Below are 13,917 nucleotides of genomic sequence, written 5' to 3'. Positions count from 1 at the left end.
GTCATAATTTTAAATAGTTATATAATACAATATTCAAAATAATAAAAATATATAGGTATTGTATATGCTGTATGGTATGGTAAAAAAATAAAAATATATGTGTTCAATTTTTAAAATAATTAACAGTATAGGTTAGGGTACACTTAGTTTTCCATAATAGTATAAATTAAGTTTTAATTAAATAAAAACATTTCGAAAAACAATTCTAACATTGTTGTCCATAGCGGATAATAATATGTATTAAAATCATAAAATAATATAACTTATATATTTAGTATATCTAGTCTTACAAAATTAAGTAAGATCGTCATATTTTCAAATAGAGTTATATAATATAATATTCAAAATAATTAAAATATATAGGTATTGTATTATGCCGCATGGTATGGTAAAAAAATAAATATTAAAGTAATAAAAATATACAATATGGTCAATTTTTAAAATAATGATTTGATGCTAGTTTTATATAGGTGAATCTATCAATTTTTTTATTTATATAATCGTCAAAAATGTTTGCTATATATTAGCAAACATAAGCCTTTTAAGAGTTCAGCGTAATCGATGACCGGCGGAAACAATATGTAAATAAGTTCGGCAGAGTTGATACGCGGCGCAATTAGTGATGATCAAAACAAGACCAAGACCAAGACTTTCAAAATCTTGGTCTTGGGTATACACCTTAATATTGGTCTTGGTCTTGGTTTTGCAGACTCAGTCTTGGTCTTGGTCTTGCGCAGACCACGCGAGACCTCAAGACCAAGACCAATTTTGATCATCACTATGCGCAATTGATAGATTTTTTACAGGTAAAAAGGTAATTTCGGCACAATCGATATACGCCCGCAATGATTACAATAAATATCTACATATATTAAAATACACAGCTTAAGAAAGAAAAAGATCAATTTTTTTTTGTAAATATTAAAGTAATTGGATAATATGCGTATGAAAATTAAGAAAATTGCTCTTCTTCCTAAAATTGCCGAAATCTGCAAAATACGCATTTTAAATTGACTATTTTATAGCTCAGATGATCGAGACCATGTAGAACAATATGCAAGTGCCAACTACTACAACTTACAAGCCCTATACTTATGAGTCACGTTGACATTCATTCCATTTTTCAACGGGTAAGAGTATAATAATTAATTATGGATAATGTGAAAGATGTGGTACTAGTGGTATTCAGTTTAATGATGACTATAAACTTCGTTATGAGAAAGCAGTACACGGTGGTAAAAATGTTGAAATTAAACATGAGGGGCACCATTAAATTAATTTATAGCTACAGTTATTCTGTTCAGACTGTTTTTAAAGTGTTTTTACCATGTAAGCTACAAAATCTCCATCTGCAGACGAACAATATTATGTTCCGAACCTTTTTGGTCGGAGTGCGCTTTACGTTGTCCTGCCCGTGTACCGACACCTCACCACCATCACCACCATCAACGCCTAACCGTTATTATTGTTCCGCTGACGCCAACTGCACTCAATATTATGTTATGATTTTCGTACGGCGCCAGGACGTCAATAATAATAATAATAGGTAATATTGTATACATCGATCTTGGGTGGTAGTAAAAAAAAAATATAAAAGTAGATAGGTAACGCACTGCGTAGTCTGTTGTACATTATAATGTGTCCAGAGAAGTCGCTGTAATGGGTGTGTTCAATTTTAATGCAAAAATACTGTATACCGAAAAAACGGTTCTGAGTGAAGAATTTCTATTGTCTGTAAAGGCACGGTTCCCTGCAGAGTCAGACAGTGGCGCCGACCTATGTCCGGTCCGGTAGTGGCGCTATACGCTGCATAGAAATCGTACCTTTAGTTTATAATACAGTAGTCATTCGATAATTCGTACCTCGATAATTCGAAAAACTCCATAATTCGAACTAACCGCTGAGCAGTGTTGAACATAATAAGATAAATTTATCTAGATGAATTACCTAGATAAATAATTAACTAGGGGGCACCCATAAGTATCTTCCATGCCTAGGGGGGGGGGGCTCTCTCTATTGCCACCATGAGAAGAGAAGTGCCGCCCGTGGCCTGTGTTCGAACCGGCGACGGTGCGCGTAGAAACCGACGTTTTAGTCCGCTCGGCCACTCCATCCCCCAAAATATAATATAATATTTTAAAAGTTTCAAGAATCCAGAAATAATATTACAACAACATAACTAAAATCATTATTCTTTTTTTTTTTTTTTAGTATTCGCCGAAAACCATTATTGTTATATTTTCATATTTATTATTGGCAACTCATTTCACTGTGAAACAGTGGTGACGTGAACGTGGTTACATTTCCGCAGTTGTATGAATGAAAATAGAGCTGTGTGGGTGGGCGAATGTAAGTTTCCACGTAAGATAAAGCAGGTAAAAGTTATACACGAAAAAAAATTTTACCAAATACAAACATCCTTCCCACTTTATTCAGACTTAACCACTTAACTTATACTAACCACTTAATTTCATATTATCATGGGTAATAAAGATAAGTCTTTATAGAAAGCATTACATTTTATCATCACGTAAAAAAATATATTTTGGTACATTTTTGTTCGTTTCTAGCTTCAAATAAAAACTGAATTACCTACACTTTTTATTTTACAACACAAAAACAATCAAATTTAATGTTTAAATGTTTTTTTCTTGTTGGAACATACGTACGAGTGTAATTTTTTTGTGAGGTAACTTACGTAGGGGTGTATTTTTTTCGTGAGGGAACTTACATAATTTGTACCTGTTTAGTGCCTACCTACTATATTTTATGTGAGTCACGTGTTGCTGTTGCCCATAAGCGCAAAATATAACCCAAATGCAACCCAGAAGCTCAAAAAAATAAATACCTTTTTAACAAACCATGAGCGTGAATACATTTTACAAAAATAAAATAATAGGTAAGCTTCAAGTAATTAGTATAATATTATAATCAGTAGTTACCATAAAATGAAATTAGAAATTTAAAGCCCACAATTTTTATGTAGTCCAATGTGGAAATTGTTTTTTCTATGTACAAGTTCCATGATTTTATACTGGTGTTGACTTTAGATAGCTGCAAGTTTTAGTTTTTCATCTATTTAATTGAATGTTTAAGTAAACTTTTGCCTGGTGTTCTTCGAAAAAGTAGTGTGCGGGTAAGTGTGTAACTACAGCCTGTGTAGTCTACAGGTACAACATTATATCAGGTACCTAATAAAATTTATTTTTGCACTTTTATCTCACTATTAAGGTACAAAAGTGCAAAACGAATTTGCGCTTTTGGTCTATCGAAAAAAAATAGACGTTTTGCGCATTTGGATTTCACCGGGTTGGTATACTTGGAATTTTGTATTTATCTATGATTTTGTATTTATGAATACTGGGTAAATGAGGGGGCGATTGTAAACTTCACCAGAATACCTGTTAGATAAAAAGGTAATGAAAAGGTTTAATGTAAACTCCGTCAGTATTAATTAGGCCTTCCTTATATAGAACTAAATTATATTTTTCTAGTAAGTAAACTCAAAAATTCAAAATGAAAATGAAATTATTGTGTTAGAAAAATCTATAAATACTAAATAATTATAATAGTTGATTTATATTTGACTTAATGGTTTGAATATCAATTAATTGTATCTCATAATTTTAGTTTACAGTTCAAAATATTATAAGTACCTATTATAACATATTATATCATAATAATATAATATATCTACATAATATTATTTTTTGATTATTAGTTATCACAATTGTCTATCATTATTTTTTAACATCATACTGGCCATTGCAATTTGTATGATTTGTTTGAACATTTATTATTTTTATTTTTAAGTTTTTTATATACTTTGGTATACATATACTTAATTAATAAGGATAATAATTACTATAAAATTATGATTTTTTTGTTTAATAATAATTTGCTTATTATATTAATTGTATAGTGTATACTGTTACTTCGTTTTTTTCACTGGCGGAGTTTATATGAACTCAATTTTACCTGATTTTTGTTACTGGCGGAGTTTACATGTGCCCGTGGGTGGGTATTACCTACCTACCAGGTAATTCAATAGTCATAAGAACTAAATTACATAACCGATATTAGGTACATGATCAAGCCACCACTACAACTGTATTAAATTGTTAAAAAAATATGGTGTTACTAGATCGGATATACCAACGATTATTAACAATACATAGGTGAATAGGTTTAGTCAAAAGTTGGGCCATCATGGATTTCTACTCTGGCTAGGAGCACGATGTACTTTTAGGTATAAATTCAGCCGAGTGTTGGAAATAATATGAAAATATTAACTATAATAGTGGTATAATATTTCACTTGTATATTTCTAGTAGGATAGCAGTGGCAGGCCCGATTTTAACATCACAAAATACAACAGATGTTATATTTACATTTATTGTAGATTATTGACAGGGTTTACAAAAAAAAAAAAAACCGGACACCGGTTGGTAATAACTAATAAGAAATAATAGTGCACAATACGCAGGTCGACTTAGGGTGCGGTGAAATCGGCCTTGAACGTCGTAACATATCGTGCATTCAAGGTAATTTTTTCTGTCGAACGACGACCGGTTTGTAGAATTATTCCAATACGATATATTATGTACTAACAAATTATTATGTTATAATATATAATGGCACCACTCTCTCGAGTACTCGGCCGTCGCCAGCAGTTAAATATCTATATTATATCCGTCAGTTCGAGGGTGTACAAAGACATGCGTGGGGGGGGGGGGGTATATTATACACTCTTATACGATTTTTTCTATATAATATCGTGTAAGGTCACTTCGACAATATTGTATCCTGCACTGCAATAATATAATAATATTATAAATTGTCGGGTATTTTATTTTGTACGTATATTTATACCCAGTGGGGATCCTACCCTTATAAATCAATGTCAAACAGGCGTCCGGCTTTAAAAGAAAATATTACTTACTGGTTTTTTTTTTTTAAACACGTTTGGTTACAAAAAATAATGAATACAGTGTTTGTGCTGTACACCGTACCACGTACACCATTTCTCTAGAAAAATAACACGTTGGGTACCTAGGTACCTACATATATTAGTATAACTTTTGGCAAGTACCTACCTACGTCCGGTCTTTCATTAGGTATCAGTTATATCGCACTTCGCAGTTCTCCGGTAGTATTCACAAGAAAATTATGTTATTGTTAAATTCATCACGGTCAATTTGATTATTTTACTAATGTTAACATTATCGTTATTATTATTATTATTAAAATGTATACTAATAACAAATATCAGTAATATAATATAATACAATTATTAAATATTTTTTCCAGTCAATATCAGACCATTTAAGGATAAATATTTTATTATTTAACAACATAATTATTGAGTTTGTATTTTTTAAAATATGGAACATTATTCAATAATAAAAGACGTAAAGACTTTGTAGCCACTAATACACAACTATTTTTCCAATTTAGTGCTTATTTCATTTTTATACTTTTTAAATACGTGTAGTTTTCCATTTACGTTTGGGTCTGGTTGACGAGAAACAGAATATAGTAGGTAGAATTTATATAGGTGCAATTTCAGTAGACAAAACTAAGGATGCTTAAGCTCTGCATTTCCTGAACATTTATAATAAATTATAAAGTAGTAATGGCTTTTTTGAGCAAAAATATTTTAAAAGTTAAAAGTTAGTACAACAAATTTAATATTGAACACTTGGGAAAAAAATCGTTAGTGTAATAGTGTAAGTGCCATCTGAAATTTATACAGTCTTTATTAGGTAGGTAGGTACCTATAAAGGAAGGTACTTATTCCTCATTAATTTGTGTATCTTTATCAAAAAAAAAATATCTATCAGAAAGTCAAATTACATTTTTATGAGCATTTTAAGTTTATACTTTTACAAAATATTCACTCGATTCCTCATGTAGCAATTTTCTTATTTTGTTGTAATTCAAAAACGAACAACTGTATATACTTAAAATTTACACCATATGTTAATTTTATCAATTTAAATACTTGATAACGTTTTCAAAATATTTTAACTGTTTTCGAGCTGTCTACAGACATTTTCCATTTTAAATTTTTTTAACGACTAATATAACAACATATCAAGATACTTCTATTAAATTTACTCTATTTTTGACCCAACAAATAAAATTTAATTTATATTTATAGAAAAAAAAACTAAAAATTTGAAAATTAAAAATGTTTGTGAACAGCTCAAATCAATTCAAAATATTTTGAAAATTGTATGCTGTATAGAAAATTAAAATTTAAACATTCAGTGAAATTAACAGGTACTTAGAGTTATTCGTTTTTGAATTCCAACAAAATTAGGAAATAATTGCTACATGAGAAATTGATTGAATATCCAATGTTGTAAAAGTATAAACTGCAAACACTCATAAAAATTTAATTAAAAATTTTTGTAGATATTTTTTTTTGATTAAGGTAGAAAAACTTATGAGGAATTTTCTATTACATTTGAAAATCTTAGATTTAATAAGAAAGATTGTTATGAATTTATTACTCAAAATAATTTGCCAATTTTCTAGATATTTTTTTTGATCATTAATGGTTGTTTTTGGTTGCAAGTTATATAATAATTTCGCTACGTACAATTACGCCAGTATGTCCATAAATATAAATAAAATAATCCCCCAAAATATATTAGTATATAAATATTAAACACTCATGAAAATCCGGGATGATCAACTATGACTTTTATTATTATAAAATATTAAAATACCATATCGTAATATACCAATAATATTATATTATATATTATAATATTATAATATTTGATAAGTGATAACCTGTTGCGTGAAATAGTGCGGTTTCACATCCGTAATTTCCGCCACCGGAATTGAGGCATTAGTTGGCACGTGGTCAAGTCGCTGCTGAACGTGATAATATTATGACCGCCAGAGGGCATTAAGCCATACGACATACGCCTTTGCATACGATACAACGATAGCCGATAGCCCAATAAACCATAACAATTTACGATACTGAACGCCTTGTGCAGTGGCCGTGTGACGCCGAATGACGGGAATTAAGTGACTTTAATTAGTATAATTAGTAATTAATATATATTATATATATTTTTTCCTTATTATTATTTATTCACTATTTTAACTGTCACCACTCACAATTCGTCGATATAGTATAATATTGTTGGAGTGGAATCATTATAATATTGTAATCGGTCCTTAATTGTTGTACCATATTTCGTCCCCTTTCCAGCAACGAATGTTAAAAAACAATTTTTAACCATTATCCATTGTTCGGTTTACTGAGTTTTTCTTTTCAGTTAGGAACTTATTAGTAACGTACCTGTTTTTTATTTACAACCATGTCTGATTACAGTTTAGTGGTGAGAATGACGCCCTGGTGCGATTCCCTTGACACATGTCTATTAATATATAATATATTATAGTATATTTTTTGTAGCTCACATTTGATGAGTCGCAACCCAGACCGACTAACACTACAGATTTGTCAAGTAAAGTTGAAAAAGGAGAAAAAGTTCATATTCCTGAATCAAGCTCGGTATGTCATTGTAATATATATTTTTTTTTTTAAATAGATAGGTACTAAAATGCTTCATAAGAACTTAAGTATATTGATTTTTTTTTTTTTTTGTAGACGGGATTTAGTTTTCGAAAACTATGGGCATTTACAGGGCCTGGATTTTTAATGAGTATTGCCTACCTTGATCCAGGCAACATAGAATCAGATTTACAGTCTGGTACTATTGCCAGATACAAGGTTAGTACAATAATACAATTTATAAAATGTCATACTACCTCTAGTTTATTTTCACATTTATTTTAAATATTATTTATTAATTGTGAGTATAATTTATTTTATTATAGTTATTATGGGTGTTGATGAGTGCTACCGTTTTGGGTTTGGTAATGCAACGGCTATCAGCTCGCTTAGGTGTTGTTACCGGTCTTCATTTAGCTGACATGTGTTATCATCAGTACAGAAAAGCTCCAAGACTATTTGTTTGGCTAATGATGGAAGTTGCTATTATTGGTTCAGATATGCAAGAAGTCATCGGTACTTCAATTGCTATTTACTTACTGAGTAATAAAATGTAAGTTTTTTTTGGAAAAAATTTGTTTAATGGTGATGGGAAACCTAGGAAAATAATGAGTCTCTGTCTCTAATTAGCTAACCTGTGTTATTTTAAGCCTTAAACCTACAAACTCTTGATATTAGTATATCATATTAATGTATAATATTGTATCATATAAATTTATAGAGGGTAAACCACTATTAGGTATTTTGTGCACCAAATTTCAAATTTTAAATGATTACCAAGAATGACCAAATGTCCCTACACCGATTATAAGTAATAATTAACCCAATGCCCTAGTATAACTTTAAATATTACTAATTGCTCTATAAATTAAACTTATTTAAATTAATATTTATTCACCCCATTCATTCAATAATTTTAAAATTGTAGTTTTGAATAATCTATTTAACTCTGTTCTGATTTGTATTGGAGCGAATTCAAATATTATCAAATTTAGAGGAGAACATTTTATCTAGTGGACCTCATAGGTTTTTTTGATATTTTAATTTTAAAGCAAGTTATGCGTATTTTAAAATGCACAAACAATTAAATATTTTAAGAAACTTGTTTTAAAATTAAAATATTAATAAAACCCTATGAGGCCCAGACCACTAGATAATATTTTCACCTATAAATTTGATAATGGGTCAATTTGTTTCAATATTATTTAATCATAACAGAGTTAAATGGATTATTCAGAATGTATTACTTATTATGTTACACGTTTGTGACATGGAGACAGCACACACGGGTGTAGTGTCCTCTTTTATTGAAATAGCACAAATACATTTTTGTGGCTTGATGCTGCGCGGTGGTTGCAATCAATCATGCAATGTGATTGAGAGTAAAAAACATCCTCTGCCATTAGTTCTCGTATTTGTGACCATCCGGGTTAGTAGTGACATAAACTTTGCCATACATATGCGTTTTGCTTACTAACCTTACTAACCGTACTAACTCTCATAATCCCTACAATAGCCATTCAACTAATGGCCATAAATAAATAAAACAAAAATATATTTATATATATTTTCTCAATTTTGTGTGATTAAATCTAATCTATTTGAAACTGTGAAATCAGTCAAAAAAAAAAATATATATATATAATATATTATTGTTATATTTTACTTTAAATATTATAGTGGTATTGGCGGTAATACTATACAGTTTATTTACACGTGAATACATCTTTATTTATATCATTACAATTTCTAAATAACTGTGTCAACACACTAAATACATGTATTTATTCTCAGAGACTTGGCTAGAGTTGTTACACCCCCCGAATCTTTTTTAAGATTGTCCCTGCTTACTCTGTGTTAGATTAATTATGGTCAAAAACAATGAATACAACTATTATTTTTTTAATAATTAAAATAGTATCAAACTATTAGAATTTAAGAAATATTTAGAATATTATGATTTGTATTTTTGCATGACGTTTTATCCACCATTACTAGGACCCGGAACTTGATGCATTTGCATCTTTTTTTCTGATGCTTACATACGAGGCTCGTCTTTACATAAATTTGATTTATGGAATATAGAATTTAATGGTACAATTTTTATTTTGAATTTTTTGCATTAGGGAATTTATTGCTTTACGGTAATTTATAAGTATTTTTGATGCATTTTATTCATTTTTGTACTTTTTTTTTACATTTAATTGCCATTTTCTTGTTGAAAGTTACACTTTATCAACACATTCAGTTTGTCGATTATTGACGTTCATTATCTTTATCGTTGGTTGTCGCAATCTAAAATTATTTAATAAACTGTAGACCGATATTATTTTAAGTCCAGTTAATTAGAAAAAATTTCCCAAAAGTCGATCGAATTATTTTAAACTTCAAAAAAATATTTTTGATGGCTTCTTCGAGAGAAACTTTTAAAGAGCTAGAACCTATAATAAATACAATTTATGACCTATGAATTTTATAAAACTTAATTATTGAAAAACTTAAATTTTTAATAATGTTAAGTCATTATAAAGTAATTTTTGGTATTTCTGGGGTCATTTTTTGATGTTTATAAGTCATTCTACATTTTTTTTGTGTGCATTTTTTAAAGATTTTTAGGTCATCAAGTTCTGGGCCCTAACTATTACTTGTTACTATTAATTATTGTATTAAGTATTTACAAAAAAAATTGTCAATCTAGACTTTTCAGTACTTTACTTAAACTATTTTGATTTAGTGATCTGATGTATAAGTTTACAATGTATGTTACCCACATAATGTGTTAATTTATGTTTAAAATATTTAAATTTCCTGTATTAACTATACAATATATATATTTGTTGGCTTTGTTTAAATTTTGAATCAGTGTAATAATCAGAAAAATATATAACAATACATTTAGGATACCACTTTGGATAGGAGTGCTGATCACTGTTATTGATACTTTATCTTTTTTGATGCTGGACAAGTATGGACTTCGAAAATTGGAACTAGTATTTGGTCTATTCATTGTTATAATGGCATTGTCATTTGGATTTGAGGTATTAAAAATTTCATAAAATTATTTTTGTAATTATTATTTTTAACTTTTAAAGTTATGTACTTATGTATGTATAATATATATTATAAATATTCAAGTTGACTATTCTTTCTAGTTTGCAATTGTTCAACCTGATATAAAAGATATGGCTAAAGGCTTGGTTACTCCTTGGTGTTCAAACTGTCAAGAATCTTCTTTTCTTCAGGCTGTTGGTATTATTGGAGCAATCATAATGCCACATAATCTATACTTACACTCAGGCCTAGTCAAGGTAATTGCAATAATAATAATCATTCATTATTTAAATTCTCAAATTCAATATAGTTTCATGAAATTATCCATATCATATGTTCAGTCATATTATATAATCAAGAGGACGCTACACTCACATAATGTTGTCTCCGTCTTACAAACGTACAACATAGAAAAAAAAATGTTTTGCGCGGGAAGGAACCGAGAAAGCTACAGTTATAACAAAGAAATGAGATTTTGTCCACATAAAAATGATAACTTTGGCTATGCAATGTTGTTTTTATTTTTTAGATATCACTTATATGAAAAAAGATCTTAAACTTCAAAAACTTCTTTTATATGAATTATATTGAAAAAATAAAAAAACGTTACACAGTCAAAGTTCTCCTGTTGTGTAAATCTCGTTTCTTAGTTATGATTGTAACCTTCTCGGTTCTTTCCTGCACAAAGCAGTTTTTGCCATGTAGTACATTTGTAAGACGAAGACAACATATGCAAGTGTAGCGTCCTCTTAATGTTTTATTTGTAGTTCAATAAATAATAAATGAATGCAAATATTTTACTTTGAAACAGTTAAATCCTCAAATAGAAGAAAACCTACTAGTATTAAACCTACAATTAATAAAACATTTGAAACTATATTAGTCTTTGATAGTAATTTTCAAAAATTAAGTTGTTAATAGGTATATTATTATAAACCATATTTTACATATAACTTAGTTTAAATCAAATCACCATAAAACTTGTTTACATTTTATTATTTTCATAATGTGGTAAAGAAATTATCAAGAATATTTTAATTTAAATTTTGTATTTATTATTTAGTCTAGGAAAGTTGACAGAACAAAAAAAGATAAATTACAAGAAGCCAACTATTATTTTTTTATCGAATCTTGTCTTGCTTTATTTGTATCATTTGTGATCAATGTGTGTGTAGTATCAGTTTTTGCTCACGGATTATACAATAAAACTAACAGTGATGTGGTAAGTGGTTTTATTTTTTATTTTTATATCTCAATGTTAATTATTATTTTAATTATTTGTATATAGTTGGAGATCTGTACCAAGAACAATAATACATATTCGGACATTTTCCAAGTGAGATTAAAATCAATTGAAATAAAATATAATATTAAAATATGATTATAGTTAGTTTATTAATACTTACAATTTTATTAGAATGATACTGAATTAGTAGAAGTTGATATATACAAAGGTGGAGTATTCCTTGGTTGTCAATTTGGCATAGGTGCTATGTATATTTGGGCAATTGGTATCTTAGCTGCCGGTCAAAGTAGTACAATGACTGGATGTTATGCTGGACAATTTGTAATGGAAGTATGTAGTGGTAATTAATATATTAATATTCATAATTCACATATTGTATACATTTTAGGGCTTTTTAAATCTTCAATGGAGCCGATGGAAAAGAGTTGGGTTTACTCGACTAGTTGCTATAGCACCCACATTTTATGTGGCATTTTTTAGTAATATTAATGACTTGACTGGTATGAATGACCTATTGAATGCGGTAATGAGCTTACAACTACCATTTGCTACACTTCCAGTAATTGCATTTACCAGTAATCCTCGCATTATGGGAGAGTTCACTAATGGATTGTAAATATAATTTAAATTAATACACACTATGTAAGTAATTTTAAATTTCAACTGCCTATTTATTTTCAGGGGAAACGTTTTAATAACAATTATTTTGTCTGCTATTATAATAAGTATAAATTTATACTTTGTAATCCATCATACAATCACAAATTTCACTTACAATTTGACTTTATTAATTGGAGTTATAACGTATAGTACAATTTATTTATTTATGTGTGCTTATCTTACACTGCATCTCGTTATCAGTATGCTGGATGACTCCAGTGTGTTACGTAAAAATCCAGTAAGTATTATTATTATAGTATTAATACATTTAAGATGACGTCACACTCGCATGTGTTGTCTCCGTTTTACAAATGTATAACGTAGCAAAAACTGTTTTGGGCTGGACAACTTTTATCTTTCTGTGTTTGTAGTAGTGACTCCAAAATTTCTGAACATATAGGGTAATATCATACGTATATTTTAGACAACATAAATACAATAAAAGTTATTTACTTCTAAACATTTTTGTTTTTTGTTTTTTTTTTCATTTGTTTATAAAAAATGATTGGACATGGCTACTAAAAAAAAGAGCACGGTGTTGCACAGATTGAGTTCTTCTATACGTGTTGTGAAAAATTGGTAGTTCTACAACAAATATTGTGCGAGAAAAGTTGTTCTGCGCAAAACAGTTTTTGGTATGTTCTACATTTGTAAGACGGAGACAGCATATTCGGGTGTGACATCCTCTTAACATATTATTTTAGTTGACAACCATGCATAATATGCATTAAACTATATTGTAGTTTAATAATTAATTAAACAATATATTTCAGTTTGTTATTAGATTTATTGGTCCACCAATTGGGAACACTTTTTCTCAACCTAAACAAACAAATTACTCTCCTCCGAAGTAATAAGTATTTATAAAATGTGTTAAATATTCATTTAAATATTTATTTTTATTCAATATACATTATCAACTGCTATTTTGTTCTTAAGAGGATGTCGTTCCCTCATGTGTTGACCTCTGCTTACAAACGCATACAATTGTATAATGAACATTACATAAGCACTATTATTGCTTTTAAATATTATAGAATTTAGTGGGTAAAATCATTTAATATTAAATAAATCAGGGTTTAATGCATTCTTCTGAATACAAAATTTGTTATGTTATACGCTTGTAGGATGGAGTCAACAGTCAACCTATTTGATTTAATGTTCTTTTAATTTAGTTTATTAAAATAATCTAACCAGTTTATGGTTGACCATAACATAAATTATACTTTAATATTTTTTTAACAGATATTTGTTGATAAATTGAAAATATTATGGTTTATCAATTATACATTTATTCTATTACTTCAATTATTAGTTAATTTGTCTTTGATTGTTAATCTATTGATGTGTAAAACATTTTTTATCAGAAATAAAATTTAACAATTATGTAATTAAAAATTTAAAAATTTTGAAAGTAATT

The 13,917-nt window shown here is 28.6% G+C and overlaps 1 protein-coding gene across 1 annotated transcript; it reads left to right on the top strand.

Annotated features, from left to right (window-relative positions):
• Nucleotides 1-7,343: 7,343 nt before the first annotated feature.
• Nucleotides 7,344-13,351, top strand: LOC100169434 (protein Malvolio-like). Its single transcript, XM_029485421.1, has 12 exons — nt 7,344-7,364; nt 7,442-7,540; nt 7,637-7,759; nt 7,867-8,093; nt 10,440-10,578; nt 10,693-10,848; nt 11,655-11,813; nt 11,880-11,927; nt 12,009-12,167; nt 12,226-12,449; nt 12,519-12,735; nt 13,271-13,351. The coding sequence occupies exons 1-12, from the start codon at nt 7,344-7,346 to the stop codon at nt 13,349-13,351; spliced, it is 1,653 nt and encodes a 550-aa protein (XP_029341281.1).
• The last annotated feature ends 566 nt before the right edge of the window (nt 13,352-13,917 follow it).

The sequence above is a fragment of the Acyrthosiphon pisum genome, chromosome X (genome assembly GCF_005508785.2).
Source record: "Acyrthosiphon pisum isolate AL4f chromosome X, pea_aphid_22Mar2018_4r6ur, whole genome shotgun sequence".
Lineage (NCBI taxonomy): Eukaryota > Metazoa > Arthropoda > Insecta > Hemiptera > Aphididae > Acyrthosiphon > Acyrthosiphon pisum.
This window is presented reverse-complemented; position numbering and strand designations above follow the sequence as displayed.